We start from the raw sequence: 19,255 nt of genomic DNA on the forward strand, positions 1-19,255 counted from the left end.
AATTAACCCAACAAAGATAGAGGGTTAATTTGCATACACAGGCATCAAGTGGCTGGGGCAGGGCGGGATGCAGGCGTTCTGCACCACCCCAGCCACTCGGGGCCTCTGGGCAGCGTGGGAAGGCAGAAAGGCAGCTCCGGGTTGGAGCGGAAAAACGGCTCTGGCCAGAGCAAAGGAGGTGTGGTGACGACAGCCAGGGGAAGGAAGGCCCATTCTTGCGCAAATCTTTATGCATCGGGCTTCTAGTAGTTTAATAATAATAGCTAACATTTAGTGAGCATTACTTGTATTTCAAACTTTGTGATAAGTGATTAATATGAATTTTAAAATTTAAACCTTATAACAACCCTATGAGGGAAATGGTATTATTATTTTTCATTTTACAGATGAGATAATTATGGTTACAGAGGTGAAGTAACTTTCTGAAGGCCATACATCTAGTAATGATTCCAGAACCTAAGCTCTTATTCACTGCCTTCCCATTTTGATCCATTTATATAAATATTTGAATGCATAGAAAAAAATAGCAGAATGATATACAACAAAATTTTAAGTCATTAATTAAGTGTAGTCTTAGAGGAACTCTTTTTTTTCCCCCTTATATACATTTTCTAAAATGAGAAGGTATATTACTTTTTTTAAAGAATAAAAGAAAAACCTAGTCACTTATAGAATGTCTAAGCAATAAAACTTAACTCTACAGCTAATAATTTCTGGTTAGCTATATCTTCTTAGGATAACAATTAGATGTCATTTGCAAGTTCAGTTTTCAGAGTGGCAATTGTACATTTCACAGTTAAGTTATACTTAGCTTCAATGATGAATATAATTCTGTGAACGTTAAATAATTAGAAAAGGATGGGAGGAATTTCATTTTCAATTACCATGATATATAAAGACAGAAGGGATACTAAATGAGATGAACAAAGAAACAAAAATCAATGTAAAATCCTGTATATTTAGCAGAATTCCATAGAACAATCATTTAAAATGATTTGTTGCCCAGCTGGTGTGGCTCAGTTGGTTGAAGCGTGGTCCCACACACCAAAAGGCAGCGGGTTAGATTCCCAGTCAGGGCACATACCCAGGTTACGGTTTCAATCCCCAGTTGGGGTGTGTATGATCAGCAACGGATCTATGTTTCCCTCTCTTTCTCTCCGTTCATCTTTCTAAAATCAATAAAAATAAGAAAATAAAATGATTTATAAACTCAAAATTAATAGCTAAAATATATTACTATTGTTTAACTTCAATTTTATCAAAATATGAAATATTTTATCATACTGGATAGTGCCTTTCTCATTAGAAAAGTACATAAGAGAACCATCTTTTATTTGAAGTCTCAAAAACCTGTTTTGCTATCACACCAGAATAATTAGCAAAACAAACATGTTGTTATAAAGGAGGAGAAACTGAACAATAATGAACAAGAGTAGAAATCAGTTATGCAAAAATCGATAGGATACAGTCATTGAATGCAAATGAGTAAAATAGCCTGGAGGATATAAAGAATGCCAGCTGTGTATTGATATACATAGGGCACTGGACAAGTAATGCTGATCTTATCTTTTTAGAAAAAGCTGAAAATTTTTGTATTTATTTAAAAGCTTGTCAATTTTAAATGTTCTAAACTGAGTTTTAAAGAGCCAGGCTCAATTGTATCTCTAATAAAATTATCTTACAAAAACTAGGCTATTACTTAAAAGAGGCCTCTCTGTATCTATTAGTAGATAAGATATCCTGGGGAAACATTAGATGCCATCCAAGTGCAGAAATAGTATCTCTTTGGAAATAAGTCGAGTTGCCAGGAATTACAATTTCTGGTCTTGTATCTGCAAAAGACTTTGTGAAGCCTTTTCTCATTTTGACTTAGGAAGGAGAAATTCTATTCCCTGCTCTGGAATTAACTGGGATCACAGAGTGAGGGTGAACCATTTATAATGCTTAAGCAGGGTACTATACTGGAAGTCATTTACATACCAGGGGTGGGGAATGTCTGGCCCTGTGGACTGTCTAAGGCCTGTGAAATCATTTGGTCTGGCCCTGCCAAGGCTTTAGGGGTGAGTTAATTCAATGTTTGACCAAATATAGCAGGCTAATATTTAAATTGATAATTTTGTATGGACCATGAATGATGTTATATATACCCAAATGGCCCTTGGCCAAAAAAAAGTTCCCCATCCCTGAATAAGATCTCTAGTCTGAGAATAGCACTATAACATTGTCTCACTGAAAAAATAAGATTCAAAAGACATAATTTTGACCCATGATATTTTCAAGAAACAATCCAGTTTGCTCATTTGATTATACTGGTGGTTCTTTAAGTCCATAGACCCATGAGGGTCCCTGAGGCCCTTTCAGGAGTCCAAAGGCCGAATTATTTCAATGATAGTACTATGACATTGGCCTCTTTCACTATGTTGACATTTTCAATAATGATACAAAAGCAATGGTGGGTTGGCACCTTAGTGCAGATTGAGGTGGTGGATCCCAATAGTATGAATAGTCCTTGTATTATTCACCTATCATGTACTAACAGTTAAAAAAATTAATAAGTTTCAAAAAAGAAAAGCTAGTTTCATTTAACATTGTCCTCAATGAAACAGTAAATACTAATTTAACTTAATTTAAACTTGTCCCTTGAGTGTGGCAAAATGACTAGTATGAATACAATACTGCTGCTCCATACCAAAGGATGATGATTGTCTCAAGCAAAAGCACTTACGCAATTGTTTGAGTTGCATGCTGAACTAGCCAGTTTTGAACAGAATACCATTTTTACGTGAAGGAATGAAAGAATACTGACAAACTGTGATTATTCAGACTTAGATATTCGGTAGACATTTTCTCGAAATGAATGAAATGAGCCTGTCAATTCCAGAAAAGCAGACAGGAATTGTTGTTTTGTAAAGATAACCTTTAAACACAAATCAGAACTGTGGAAAACATATAATACTATGTTTGAGAGCTTCCAATACTTCAAAGTCATTTTTTTATGAGCTGGGTGGTTATATTAATGAAAATGATTTTTAAATATAAATAATGAAATATGTCAACACTTAGAAGAACATATATTTTTCAAGTCACCAAGAAATGTGTTACAATATCATACCTAGATCCATTCAAAGTTCAAGCCAGGGCAATGGATTTTAATATATCAAAGTACTGACAAGATTTTTGATTCCATACTTCAACTAACTTTTAATAGACGATTGTAAATTTTTGGTGTAGTTTCAAAGAATACCCACAATTATCTGAAGATACTATTAAAATCGTCCTTCCTTTTCTAACTACATAACTATGTGAGGCTGATTTGTTTCTTTATATTCTTCAACCAAAACAACATATCACAACAGACTGAGTACAGAAGATGTGATAATTTGGCTGTCTTCTATTAAACCAAACATTGAAATATATTTGAAAAATGTAAAGCAATGCCATCCTTTTCAGTAGATATTTTTGTTTTGGAAAATATTATTTTTTTCATAAAAATGTTATTTATGTTGACATATAAAAGCCTATTATTCTTATTTTGAAGCAAATAAATAAACATTTAAAATTTATTAGTTTTAATTTCTTGCACAGTAGATACTACTAGGTATAACCACATAAACAAATGATATTTGGTGTTTTTAATAATTTTTAAGTGTGTGAAGGGGTTCTGAGACCATTATGTCTGAGAACTGCTGAATTTGACAAATAATCTAGAGAATATTATTGTTCAATATCCATCAGATGGGGTAATTAACTTTTTAGAAAATAACTTACATTTTTATGTTTAGAGAATGTACTTTGATGTCATTAACTCAGTGTTTTCCAACCTCTTTTGGCGTTTGTAGAACCCATATTTCTATAATGTAATTTACAGCTGAATAGATGTTGCTATACCAATACTGATTTAATTTCAGACAAAAGCAAAGAAACTTAATGTTTACCAGCAGTATGGTGTTATTGATTTTGTGTACGTTCTTATAAATAGTGGAAAATAATTTGCAGACCCCAGCTAGTAGCATGACCTAGGCTAGAATTTTAGCAACTAAGATTCTCCAGAGACTTGGGAACCTCAGGTTTACAACCAATGAACTAGCCATACATAATCACCCTGGTGTTCAGGAAGAAAAGTGGTAATAATATGGAATAGTTTATAAAACTAACTTCACTAAGAAAAAATCTCAGAGGGAATATTATACTGATACTGGATCAATAATGCCATTTTTATATGTAAAGAAAATCACATTGTCTTCTAGACAGACCTAATGAATAAAAACTGTGAGTTAAAAAATATTTATTCTTTATCCAGAGTAATCTAAATTCTTATGTTCAAAGGATAAAAGAAACTTATAAAGAATTAATAATTATGCATTTTGTTTGAATATAAGATTGGACAGTATATTCTTCATGTTCTTGGTGAAATGTTACTCCTTCGCAAGGTCTTCTCTGATCATTCTATGTAAGGTTTCCCTCCTATTATTTTCTATCACTACAATTTTTCATTTCTTCTTGCATGAATTTCAATTTATAATTATTAAGTTATTGTAAAATTATAATAGAATAATTTATTTACCTACTTATTTTAATATACCATCGACTAAACTGTCACTGATACAAAAGCACATATAATTTAGATTCAATCAAGTAGTCTTATAATTTAAAATATTTAATAGAAAGATTAACTTGACGTTCTTTACTTCTTTAAGAAATCAATATTCAAATTAGTTTTTTATTACATTAGTATTCTGATTCAGCCTTAACAATTTAATTTTAAAATTACACTAAAGCAATAATTTTATCTTTGAGGTATACATTATGATGCTGGTAAAAATTATCTAAAAGAAACAGAAGCTTATTCCTAGATAAAAGTATAAAAAAATTCCTAGAAAAAAGGATAGTCAAATACACTGCTTTATATGAATTCATTGTCAGTTTGAGCATGTAAGTGTTAACTAACAAAAAAATGTCAAGACAAGCCACTTGCTCTCCTAAAGCTCTGCAATAAGCACATTAACTTAATAAATATCAACATTTTTATTTTTAGGATTTCACTTTAGTAAACTGGGAAATACCAAGTGGGTTTTAAAATTGGATTTAATATCCACTTTGTAATTAAAATGTAATTACAAAGTTTTAAAAGGACTAAGAACTAGTATGTATAATTAAATTATGCTTAAAATACGTTCACAGTATATTTGTTAAGGGGGAAAAATGCTTTGTCTTGGATAGCTCTGTATTATCAGATTTGGATCTTAATATTTTGTGAATGGCTAAACATTAATAGTGACCTTAACTTTCAGCTTTAATTATTTCCCAGATTTTATAAACGAATACAGCTTATACAATTAGACTTTAATGCAAACAATAAATTATTTTGATTTAAAAATTTAAAAGACACGAATGAGATTCATCTATCCAATTTTAGTATAGAGAACTCAATGTTTTCATTCAGTGAAGATGTAGTTGATTGTCATCCAAATGGCATTAACATACATTTCATGTCTAGAATGTTCTTATAATTTTTCTTCACTGAAGATTTAGGACCTCAGTTTTTTTAAACTATAAAATTAGTATGTTATTTTTGATACAAGTCTAAAAACAATGATATACAACACTAACACTCCAGAGACTTTGCTGAGAAGGTTGTACCATGGAATGTAAAAGCAACTACATTATATATCAAGAACTGCTTGAGATCACTTCTAGTTAAATCGAATAGAACACTGATAAATTCAGAGAAGTTGAGAGAGACAGCTATATAAGTTCTTAAATTTGATATAGAGAAAAAGTCACAATTTGAAAAATTACCTGCAGAGCCCTAGAATAAATTCAGTGTACAGACTGATATCTAACACCATATCCTATTAAGTAAGAAGAAATTTTACTCTTAACCTTTTGATGCCAATATTGGATCCATCCAATAGAAAACTTGATAGCACAAATGATTAACTTAACCAGGGAAGGGACATTCCAGGAGTAAGCAGTCTCAGCCATAATTAAGTTTGCTACTTAATTTATCATATACATTGAAGATGTGAGGCAGTGAATAAATGTCTAATACTTTTCCCCCTATACACAATTCAGTACTTGGGAAAATAATAAAAGATAAATACTAAGATACTTCTTCTTTCCCCCAAAGGTTGGCATTAAAACTTTCTTTCTAATCAATTTAGATGTCTTTCCAAATATTAGGCAGCAACAGTCTAAGTTGGATATGTTTGAAAAAATTTGGAATGATACTAGAGCAGGGAGCTACCTCAGACTGGACAGGTTAAAAAAAAACCACACCCTTTGGTAACATTATTTTATTTTGGCCAAAAATGCATTGATCTTCTGCATAAACATGTAACTCCACAACTATACTGATGAGTATGCTAAGAAAATAACAAGTCTACAGCAAAGTAATAGGAGCTACAGAAAGTGATACCTGTAGCTGTGATGTAGAAGTAGACATTTTGCATGAAATTTTTATTGTCCTTCTGTTGGCCTAGTATGACAATTTGTGAAACAGTAGGTGGTAACTATCTTATAGTCCATTAATTTTTCATTGTATTTATCATGCATGAATCCGACCTTGACAAGCAGAAGAAAATATTGGTTAGTTTTCCCAGATTCACATCACAGACCATAGTGCCAAGGGACTGTACTTACTTTTGGTGTTGGACAGGAAGCAGTAGAAAGGCGAGATGTAGCCTGAGCACGAGGCGATTCTGAAGGAGTAGTGCTGAGGGAAGCTGTGTCTCGTGGGAGCACCTGAACGCCACGAGAAATTATGGAGTCTGGAATCTGAACAAGGGGAATATGCATGGTTTAATATTCTAAAAATACTAACAGCGTGTAAAATCAATACCCACACCTAACTTGTTTTTGGACGGGACATTCTTTTCTTTTCTCATGTACTATTAGTTATAAAAGTATCCAACAATTTCACGTAAAATAGAAACCTCCAGATTCAAAGTATTTCCCCTGGCCAAATAATATTTTATTAAACTTATTTATGAGAGCTCTTAACCACAATTGCATTGTGGTCAGGAGTAAAGTGTTTGGCATTCATATACTGACTCTGTAATTTAATAGTTATGTATTTCCCAGATATTTTCCATTTCCCTTTTAGATTCATTTTCCATCCTTCTTCACCTTCTCTACTCTAAGCTGACCTGTATAGATAGAATCCACAAGATATGCTGGGCTTTCTGGTTTCCAGTTGGATTCAGCCAATGGGAGGCACTGTCAGGAAACTTAAAGGAGTGGAGGAAAATAAAGTCTGGTATTTATTCCCCTGGCTTCTTCTCTACCAGGTCATTATAGGTTGGCTAGGATCATAGCCATGTCAGATGACACCTGCTTATAGCTCTTTTCTGGATTCTAATAGCATCTCCCTCCCTTTGCTCCATTAGGACTATCCACTATTACTAGTCCCAGGGCACTGCATTATGTCTGGTTGCTTCCCCTAAAATCTGCCCAAACCTTTGTAAATACCATAGTCCTTTATTAAACTCTTCTTCATTTAAGTATGCTATGATTTCTGCTGAGATACTGATGACTATAATTTTCCTTGTTTTAAAAATTTGAGAAGAAATTAGTTTTATTCATACCAGAGGAATATATTTTTCTAATCATCATTTCTTTTATCTAAAAAATGAAGATAACTCCATTAGGACTATCCACTATTACTAGTCCCAGGGCACTGCATTATGTCTGGTTGCTTCCCTAAAATCTGCCCAAACCTTTGTAAATACCATAGTCCTTTATTAAACTCTTCTTCATTTAAGTATGCTATCTACCTCACTGGATTACTGATGAGGGTTAAATATGATAGTGTATTTAAATTATCTAGCATTTCCAAGTAGTAAACACTTAATAAACATTGGCTATTATTATTATTACTAGAGGCCCGGTACACGAAATTCGTGCACAGGGGAGGGAGGTGTCCCTCAGCCCAGCCTGCACCCTCTCCAATCTGTGACCCCTCCAGGTATGTCCAACTGCCTGGGCAGTCGGACATCCCTCTCACAATACAGGACTGCTGGCTCCCAACTGCTTGCCTGCCTGCCTTCCTGATTGCCCATAACCGCTTCTGCCTGCCAGCCTGATCACCCCTTAACCGCTCCCCTGCAAGCCTGATTGATGCCTAACTGCTCCCCTGCCAGCCTGTTTGCCCCTAACTGCCCTCCCCTGCAGGCCTGGTCACCCCTAACTGCCTTCCCCTGCAGGCCTGGTTCCCCCCAACTGCTCTCCCCTGGAGGCCTGGGTCCCCCCCCAACTGCCCTCCCCTGCAGGCCTGGTCACCCCTAACTGCCCTCCCCTGCAGGCCTGGTCCCCCCCAACTGCTCTCCCCTGCAGGCCTGGGTCCCTCCCAACTGCCTTTCCCTGCAGGCCTGGTCGCCCCCAACTTCCCTCCTCTGCTGGCTTGGTCACCCCTAACTGCCCTCCCCTGCAGGCTTGATCACCCCCAACTGCCCTCCCTTGCAGGCCTGGTCCCTCCCAACTGCCTTTCCCTGCAGGCCTGGTCGCCTCCAACTTCCCTCCTCTGCCGGCTTGGTCACCCCTAACTGCCCTCCCCTGCAGGCTTGATCACCCCCAACTGCCCTCCCTTGCAGGCCTGGTCCCTCCAACTACCCTCTCCTGCTGGCCATCTTGTGGTGGCCATCTTGTGTCTACATGGGGGCAGCCATGTTGTGTGTTGGAGTTATGGTCAATCTGCATATTACTCTTTTATTAGATAGGATAGAGGCCTGGTGCATGAGTGGGGGCCAGCTGGTTTGCCCTGAAGGGTGTCCCGGATCATGGTGGGGGTTCCCTTGGGGCGTGGGGCGGCCTGGGTGAGGGGCCTGTGGTGGTTTGCAGGCCAGCCACGCCCCCTGGCAACCCAAGCAGAGGCCCTGGTATCTGGGGTTTATTTATCTTCTACAATTGAAACTTTGTAGCCTGGAGCGGAGCCAAGCCTTCTGCTTGCTCCGTGGCGGCAGCCATTTCTGTTGGGATTTATGTATCTTCTATCATTGAAACTTTGTAGCCTTAAGCTGAGGCCTGGGACGGCCAGGATGTGCGGAAAGCTTGGCTTCCTACATCACCGGGGGCAACCCTAGTCTCCTGCTCTTTCTAGCTCCGTGGCTGTCGCCATTTCTGTTTGGATTTATGTATCTTCTATCATTGAAACTTTGTAGTCTTGAGTGGAGGCCTAGGCTGGCAAGGGCAGGAAGAAAGCTTGGCTTCCTTCATTGCCGGGGAAACCCAAGCCTCCCTCCTGCTCTCTGTGGCCGTAGCCATCTTGGTTTGGTTTATTTGCATATTTGCTCCTGATTGGCTGGTGGGCGTGGCTTTGTAGGTGTAGCAGAGTGATGGTTAATTTGCATATTACTCTTTTATTAAATGGATTATTATATTATTGCTATCAACATGGTAAAGACTGATGTAACTGAGAATCACCATTCTAAAAATATACAAACTTAAGGACAAATAATGTGAATTATTTATTTTTAAAATCATTAATATTTATGTTGATTATAAAATTTATTATTTGGGGCTATGCATAATTTAGTTCATGTTTTGGGCTACTACTAATGGTGTAGTTCTTCTATTCTCAAAGTGAGAACGTGACTACTTTCAAGTTTTGTGCACAAGATGGGAACAAGGTGATATTCAAAGAATAGACTGAGAGAGATAAAGGGGAAAGAAACAGATACTAAATAGATGGGGTAGTCATTAGTTGTCTGAGAGAGAGCTACTTCATTATTTCATGAAGATAAATACTTGATTATAAGTGATAAAGAAAAAAAGATGAATGTAAGAAAAAGGAGGCAGTGAATATGGATTACTCTGTCGATGAACATTGGTATTATTTTCATTTTGGAGACATTATGAACAATGCTACATTCTTGTTAATATATCGTAATTCCCACATGCATTAATTCTAGCACATATACATATACTTGGGAACAAAAATATTGTTATAGGGTATAAATACCCTCTTTTAGAAATTTCTAAAAGAAATTTGTTAAGCCAATTTATGTATATCACAAGAGAATGGTAACAATTGTTTTTATTTCACAATTTACTTCTACCTAGTAAGTCAGTATTAATAATTTTTGTCAAATCTGGTAGGTAATATGGTGGTTTTAATTTTCCTTACCCTAATTATTACTGAGAGTAAACACCTTTTCATCTTTATTAGTCATTTAGATATTCTCTTTTGTAAAGTCCCTGTTCAAGTCTTTTGCCCGATTTTCCCTTATTGGGTTCTCTTTTATTGAATTGTTATACTTCTGTATCTATTCTGAATAGTCTTTTATCAGTTTTATATAGTGTAAATATACACTGAGTGGCCAGATTATTATGATCTCTGAATGCATAATAATCTGGACACTCAGTGTATATCCTATATAATAAAAGGCTAATATGCAAATTGTCCCCTTGACCAGGAGTTTGACCAGGAGTTTGACCAGCAGGCAGGCCAGCCAACCGCCTATGTCCCTTCCCCCTGGCCAGGCTGGCTGGACCCCACCCATGCACAAATTCATGCACCGGGCCTCTAATACACACACACACACACACACACACACACACACACACACACACACATACACACACTGAGTGGCCAGATTATTATGTGTTCAGAGATCATAATAATCTGGCCACTCAGTGTATAATCCCACTATGCAGATTGTCTTTTTCCTTTATCATGTCTTTTTATGAATATAATCTTTTTATTTTAATTTAGTTAAATCTATAAATATTTTCTTGTATAGTTAGCAGTTTTTGTGTCTTAAAAGGAATCCTTCCTAAGTGACAACAGTGGAAATGGCAGAGTAGGAATGCCAAAAGTCCATCCTTCCACTAAAGAGATAAATAAACTAGCAATAATGTCAGAATCAACTTTTCCAGAAATCTAGAAACTAATAAAAAGTACATAGTAACCAGGAGAATGCTTAATCAATTAAAAAAAAACCTACTGATCCCCAAATACACAGCTTAATGGCCTTGAAGACACAGTCCACAATCCTGGTAAAGTCCTCCTAAGTTCTAGCTGTGAAAACCAGTGGAGAATGTGGCTGTTAAGAGTCCCAGGTGTTACCCTCAAAGGGCCCATGCACAGATTTACTTGGACTCACATCCTCTGAGCTCCAGCACTGAAGCAGCAACTTGAAAGGTGCCAAGGATATGTGGGAAGGAACTGAATTGTATGGCATTAAGGTGAGGGCTGGTGGGGCAGCTTTCTCCCAGATAGAAGTTCTGGCAGAAACTATTGTTCTTTGCAGAGCCCTCCCCACTGCAGATGCACATAGGCACCATATCTGATTTTCCATAAACCTGATTAACACTGTTCACCTTTTGGTGATCCCTGAGACCTGCCCCCCCCCCCCCCAACTTGTGGCTTTTCATTACAAATGGCCTGTCTTGGCTCATGCTACAGACTTCCTAAATTCTTTCCAAGGTTAATAAACCCCAAACAAGCTGCATCTGGCTTTGACATGCTCTGTATCTCTTACTAAGTGGCCCCAGGTTCAGCACTAGTGGTAGCCAGATTCTGTTCACAGCTTGGCCTCTCCTGGGCACCACCAAGACCAGCACAAGTAGCAGCCAGCTGCAGATTGCTTTAAGGATGGCCCTCGGCAGGGCATAGGCAGCAGCTGACCTTGGTCTAGACCTCAAGGGAAGCCCTAGAGCCAGTGTACTCTGTAGCCAGCCTCAAACCAGGCTGGAGCACCACCCAACCACCTCTACAAGTCATACACTCAATGAGTGAATATGTTGGGCACCAGAACCCTACTGAAGCAAGTTCTTCTCTATGGGGTAGGCCCTTGCAAGCAACTCCTTTGCTATATTCATGGCCAGTCCTCCTAGCTGATCACCCTGTGGGTCAATTCCTTCTAATGACATGCTAACAGCAATTAGGCTCAACTATTACAGGAGGGCACACACAGCCCAAATGGGTGCACCTGGAATACCAGGCTCAGGTGACTGGGGAGTCTGTGCCACTGGGCCCTCCAGACATCTACTACATAAGGTCACTCTACGAAGTCTGGGAGACACAGAAATCTATCTATATGTAAAAACAAACACAGAGACACAGCAAAAATGGGGAGACAAAGAAACATGTGCCAAATGAAAGAACAGGAGAATCTCCAGAAAAAGAATTAAATTAAATGGAGGCAAGCAAACTACCAGATAAAACAATGGTTATAAGAATGCTCAAGGAACTCAGTAAGAACTTCAACAGCATAAAAAGGGCATATAAACCATAAAAAAAAAGTTAGAAATGAATACAATAAATGAAATGAAGGATATACTAGAAGAAATCAACAGCAGATTAGATGAAGCAGTGGACTGAATCAATGATTTAAAAGACAAGTTAGTAGAAAACACCCAATCAGAGCAGCAAAAAGAAAAACATAATTTTAAATAATGAGGATAGTTTAAGGGATCTCTGGAACAACATCAACTGCAACAACATCTGTATCATCAGAGTATGAGAAGGAGAAGACAGAGAGCAAGGGATCAAGAACTTATTTGAAGAAATAATGACTGAAAACTTCCCTAATCTGGTGAAAGAAAAAGAGACCCAAGTCCATTGAATTTGTAGATCCCTTTGGGTAGTATTGCCATCTTAGCAATATGTTTTCCCATTTATGTCTTTTTATGTTTTGTAATTTTCAGTGTTCACTTTCTTTGATGCTACTGCAAATGGGTTTTCTTTTTTAATTTTTAAAAAAAATTTTAATGTCAGTATATAAAAATCCATTTATACACTGATTTTTGTGGGCTCTTCATTTATCCTGCAACTTTGCTGAATTTATTAGCTCTAATAGTTTTACTTCTTCCTTTTTAAATTAGATTCCTTTTATTTCTTTTTCTTGCCTAATTCCCCTGGCTTGAACTTCCAGTACAATGTTGAATAAAAGTGTTGAGAGCAGACATCCTTGGTCCTTATCTTAGGGGAAAGGTTTCAATTTTTCATCATTAAGTAGGATGTTAGCTATGGGTTTTTTTTTATAGATGCCCTTTAATCAGGTTGGGAAAGTTGCCTTCTATTCCTGGTTTTCTTACTGGTAAAATGCTTTTTCTACATCAATTGAGATAATTATGTGGATTTTTTTCTTTGATTACTGCATCGTAATACAGTGATTATATTTCTTACTAGAGGCCTGGTGTATGAAATTCGGGTACGGGGTGTATGTCCCTCAGCCCAGCCTACACCCTCTCCAATCTGGGACCCCTCGAGGGATGTCTGACTGACCATTAAAGCCCAGTGGGAAAGGGCCTAAATGGGCAGTTGGACTCCCCTCGCACAATCCAGGACTGCTGGCTCCCAACAGCTCGCCTGCTTGCCTGCCTGATTGCCCCTAACCGCTTCTGCCTGCCAGCCTGATCACCCCCTAACCACTCTGCTGACAGCCTGATCGATGCCTAACTGCTCCCCTGCCAGCCTAATTGCCCCTAACTGCCCTCCCCTGCCGGCCTGGTCCCCCCCAACTGCCCTCCACTGCAAGTCTGGTCTCCCCCAACTGCCCTCCCTTAAAAGCCTAGTTCCTCCAACTGCCCTCCCCTGCAGGCCTGGTCACCCCCAACTGCCATCCTCTGCCGGCCCGGTCACCCCTAACTGCCCTCTCTTGTAGGCCTGGTCGCCCCCAACTGCCATCCCCTGCTGGCCACCTTTGACCACATGGGGGCAGCCATCTTGTGTGTTGGAATGACGGTCAATTTGCATATTACCTCTTTATTATATAGGATATTGTTTATATCCATGGAATAAATTTTACATGGTCATGGTTTATAATCATTTTAATATGCTGTTGGATTCATTTTCCTAGTATCTTGTTTAGGATGCTTGCATCTATATTTATAAGGGATATTGGTTTGTAGTTTTCATTTTTGTGTTCATTTATATTTTGTATCAGGATTACTTTATTTCATTTTATGTTTTGATATTTATAGAGTAGGTTTCCTCACTTTGTTCTTTTTCTTATTCAAGAGTATCTTGGTTATTTTTGGCCCTTTCCATTGACAGTGTATACAATTTTAGAAGCAGCCTATCAATTATCTCTCTCCCTCTTTCAATTACACAAACACACAAATACACAACACATCACTTACAGATTATTAGGATTTTATTTACTACATTTGTATAGAAAAGTTTTGAAGAATTCCCTGCTGAGTGATTAAAAAAGGTTTACTTCTGGGGAAATGTGAAGACAAATGACAGTGAAATAAGAGTGTGGTTCAAATGCATGTTAATCTTACTAATGTTTCATTTTTACTTTTTAATAAGGAAAATGTATTTATATACAGCTTAAAATTAAAAACATTTTAGTAAAGAAAACCAATGCAAGATATAGTTTCAAAAATGAGAAGTGGTCAACACACTTAACAACTAGGGCAAGATAAAGGAATGATCACAATGTCTTGCTTGCATTTGACTTAATCATTATTTCCTTAATAAAAAAAAAAAAAAGTGAAAGCAGTCCTTAACTTTGAAAATTACAATCTCTCTTTGAGATAGAAATGAAGAAAGTATTAACTAAAAATATAGTTTAAGCAAAAAGAAAAAATGTTTAGCCCTGATGGTCTTTACTTTAAGATAACAAGAAGCAAGAGTTGTCCTGGTCAAGTGGCTAAGTTGGTTGGAGTGTCGTCCTGTAAAGGTGGCAGGTTCAATTCCTGGTCAGGACACATACTTAGGTTGTGGGTTTGATCCCCGGTTGGGGCGTGAATAAGAGGCAACCAGTTGATGTTTCTCCTTCACATTGATGTTTCTCTCTCTCTTTTCCTTCCTCTCTCTAAAAATCAATAAAAACATATCGTCAGGGTGAGGATTAAAAACAAAAAAAAGGAGCGAGAACAGAGAATAGGGGAAATGAGGTGAAAAAGGTGAAGGTCTGTATCTCATTAATGTATATAAAAGAATCAATAAGGGATAAGCCAAAGACTTGCCAAGGAGTAGCAAGATTCCACCTAGAGTAAGCAGAATTTGTAGTGGGTTAAGTCAGCAAAAAATTAGAAAGAGAAACGCCAAATCACTTTCAAAAGAAATAACATTCATACTTTTAGAGAACTAATCTGTATTCCTATTATCTTACACAACTACAGGGAGAAAACTATTTGTCCCAGTTGATGGTAAACTCTGTAGATATACAATTAAACAATAGATTTTCTTCATTAACGGAAACTGTAATGGGAATACATACTTTCTTAGGAACTGTGCCGATTCTATCTATGTTGCTTTTACGATCCTAAAGCTAATTTGATTGATAGGGTGAACACTTCTAAAAGAAGAAATAGAAAGTTATACATCAAAATCAGAATACATAGCCAAAGTATCATTTTTCTTTATGAACTCCATAGTCTTTTGAAATGCCAGTAAGAATAACAATAGTGAAAATATACACGTTTGTATTTGATGCAAGGTAAATTCATAAGTAAGCATACATTTCACCCTCTGAATCATTATTTTTACCACTTTAAATTTTTTTTGTTCTGAAAAATGGTTAAACTTACAGAAAAGTTGCAAGACTAATACAATAAAAGATCTATTATTTGGATTTAATTTTATGTCGCTCGTGAGCAAATTTATAATAATTGAAATCAGTCTCCAAAAGCAGCCATATATGAAAAAGTATGACTTCCATAGCCATAATTTGTCAATCTCCACTGGTAAGGCTTTTGGAGTCCTTGTTAACTTTGGTGGATAGTTCTATCGTGTGTACACTTTCCTAATAACTTCTCTGTTTAGAGACCTTATCTTAGTGTGCAATATAGGATCTGAATAATAAAAACAGATGACATAGGAATACCTAAATGGGTTCTTTCAGAAAATATACAACATATATCTTTCCAGAGCTTTCGTATTAATCCTTTTAAAGGCTATGATTAAGTATAATGGAAATTTTACTAAAGAATGAAGCTATCATACCTATCTTGCATTCAGTAGATATCTTCTGACAAATCATTTATAAAATTCTTGTGGACAAAATTGATAAAGTGGGTTTTCATGACTATAAGAAAAGTATATGTTAGCTGGTTAAGTGTTATAGCCAATAGGGTTGTTGGTAGTATGTGCAATGGCCTATCCTAAAAAAGAGTTCTATCAGTGACTTGCATGAAAGCATGGTTAATACCTAGTATATCTGTAGGTGACAGAGCTAGAAAAGACAGGAAATATACTTAATGGCCAATATAGATTTAAAAAAGATCTCAGGCTAGACTCATCAGTTGAATGTAGCAAAATGAAATTTAAAAAAATTAATTGATTTTTAGAGAAGTGAAGGGAGAGAGAAAGAGAGAAACATCTGTGTGAGAGCAAAACATTGATTGGCTGCCTCCGCATGTCCCCCACCAGGGATCGAGCCCACAACCCAAGAATGTGCCCTGACCAGCAATCGAATCAGCAACTTTGCAGTGGGCGATGCCTAACCAAGCCACATCGGCCAGGGTGCAAAATGAAATTTAAGAAGTATAAGACCTGAATTTAGATTAAAATAAGTGATACAAAAATCCACAAGAACATCTGCTATATATATATATATATGTATATATATATATATATATATATACATATATATATATATATACACACACACACACACACACACATATATATGTATATGTATATATATATATATTCTGTACATATTGCAGAATATATATATCACACTGTGATTCTGTCTACACAGTAAACATATATGGTATGACTATAACCTATCTTTTTTATAAATGTAAAAATTAAAATATTCATATGAGTGTTTCTTTACAAGGACTATACTTATTAAAATTATAGATGAGAAAGTGAACCTTGATTTTAAGTTGCATAATTTACATTATTCCACACTGCTTCATATGCCTTAGAATGGGAACCAGCTGAGGGAAAATTGTGATTTTTCTCTTCAATAGGTAATTAGATGCTTCCTTTTAAAAATCAATTTTTAAATTTTACATTAGTAAAGTTTGTAAAAATCACCAAATAGTTCATAGAGATATTGCAAATGACTGTCTCATGTAGAGATCTAAAACACTGACACTACACCTGGGCATTCATAACCACTGAGGCTCACTGAAGTTAGTGCCAGATAAGCATTCACAGAGTTAACACAACTTCTTTAGAAGCACTAAGAACATTAAAAATCTTCCTTTAAACATTTTCTGTTACCTATTTCTTCTTTTTCATTCTTTTCTATGGATGTTAGGTCTGTAGAAATAGAACATTATACTCTTTGATTTATAGCTCTGATAATCATTTGTCAAAGGAAGTCTAAGTCTATTTACAAAACTGAATTATCTGTCCAAAGACCATAACCACTACTTACAAAGGATTATTAAATATCAATTAATAAATAATAAGTTCCTGGTGATGCCATATGAGGCCATCCAGTTAGAATACTTAAATAGCCATTTTCAACTATTTCTCCAGAGAATAAAATCCTAGTAATAAAAGGAATCCACTGTATGTAATACTTTCTCTTCCAGGCATCTAGGATGGTACTAGGTATGTGCAATCCTTGGGACTACTGAAAAAAAAAAAAAAAAGGAACCACGCCAGAAGGGTTCAATGGGGGAAAATAGGGAACATATGTAATACTTTCAACAATAAAGATTTTAAAACAAAGAGCCATTAAAATAATTTTCAGTGTAATAATGTAAAACTCAGACTGTACTAACTTAAAACTTTGGTTATGAATTAAAACTTCCAAATACTTTATTTTGAAAACTAGGATGATTATTACAGTTGTGGTAGTTTTATAAGATGAGAATACAAAAAAACAGTTCTGCTTCAAGTTTGATATATTTTTGAATGTTTATAATTTATAACAAAACTATATCTGGAGAATTCACATGCTAGTTGTCAACTGAAATTCATTAGTAATTTTAATAATCAATATTTAAATTTTCTACTTGTCCTTTGACTAAGTCAAATTTATTTCCAACCAGGTAGGGCTTGTTGAATGTAAAGATTAAAGTCTTCATTTTGGTAGTGTATCTCCCAGTAGTGTATCTCCCAAGAGACTACTAGTTCCCCACCCACCCCTCCTTACCCCCTTCCTCAAATTCTGAGTGCTTGTTCTCCCTAAATATTTAAAGCCAAAATTTACTTCAGTACTTTTTTTCCTCTTAGTTTATATCCACATTAGGAATTGATATATATATGTGTGTATGTGTGTGTGTGTGTGTGTGTATGTGTGTGTGTGTATCCTATCTAATAAAAGAGTAATATGCAAATTAACCATCACTCCAACACACAAGATGGCTGCCCCCATGTGGACACAAGATGGCTGTCACAAGATGGCCAGCAGGGGAGGGCAGTTGGGAGGGACCAGGCCTGCAAGGGAGGGCAGTTGGGGGCAATCAAGCCTGCAGGGGAGGGCAGTTAGGGGTGACCAGGCCTGCAGGGGAAGGCAGTTAGGGGAAAACAGGCTAGTAGGGGAGCAGTTAGGCATCAATCAGGCTGGCAGGGGAGTGGTTAGGGGGTGATCAGGCTGGCAGGCAGAAGCGGTTAGGGGCAATCAGGAAGGCAGGCAGGCGAGCAGTTGGGAGCCAGCAGTCCCAGATTGGAGAGGGTGCAGGCTGGGCTGAGGGACACCCCCTCCCCCCCGTGCATGAATTTCGTGCACCGGGCCTCTAGTGTATATATATTAATAATAAAAGCATAATATGCTAATTAGACCAGACAGCACGACCTTCCAGATGAAGCCGGGGCTAAGAGGGCCGAGCCCCTTGCACGAATTTCGTGCATTGGGCCTCTAGTGTGTGCGTGTGTGTGTGTGTGTGTGTGTGTGTGTGTGTGTGTATATATTTTTTTTTTGCAGCCATAGTCTAAATTATCACTGATTAGTCAGTTATACTTATCAGTTTAATCTTTCCTAGTCTGGCATTTCTTGCAAACTGTCATTGAGCCAGTGACTAAAAGAAGTGATATGTATCCTTGAAAGTTTCTATCTAAAGATTAGAAATCTCAGAATTGTAACAAGACTCAACTCTTTAAATGGTTGTAATGAGAACATAGTGAAGGAAAAGAAAATAAGATGTAAAATCATGAGCAAAAAAAACCCAAGGTTAATACAAATGAAATATTAGCTTGAACAATCTGTTTAGATTTTAAGACATAGGCTGAACCTCTTAAAGAAATTACTTTAATTAAGCAGGGTAATTTATTTGAGGGTATGTGATAAAACTGCTAAAGAAAAAATCTTCTGAGCAATGAATTTCTTGGAAGTTATGTAATGAAAGCTCATTGCCACATACTTCAGAATCTTAATGATATTAGAGTAATTTA

The 19,255-nt window shown here is 36.7% G+C and overlaps 1 protein-coding gene across 23 annotated transcripts in view; it reads right to left on the reverse strand.

Moving 5' to 3' along the window:
• GPHN (gephyrin) overlaps nt 1-19,255 on the reverse strand; it is a 439,592-nt gene that overhangs the window by 165,284 nt on the left and 255,053 nt on the right. For all 23 annotated transcript variants that reach the window (XM_080684045.1, XM_080684039.1, XM_080684042.1 and 20 more), the window contains one exon: nt 6,643-6,777. In XM_080684045.1, the coding sequence (XP_080540171.1) occupies nt 6,643-6,777 (135 nt within the window). The remainder of the gene's footprint in view (nt 1-6,642; nt 6,778-19,255) is intronic.

Source organism: Plecotus auritus (genome assembly GCF_963455305.1).
Source record: "Plecotus auritus genome assembly, chromosome: 1".
Classification (NCBI taxonomy): domain Eukaryota; kingdom Metazoa; phylum Chordata; class Mammalia; order Chiroptera; family Vespertilionidae; genus Plecotus; species Plecotus auritus.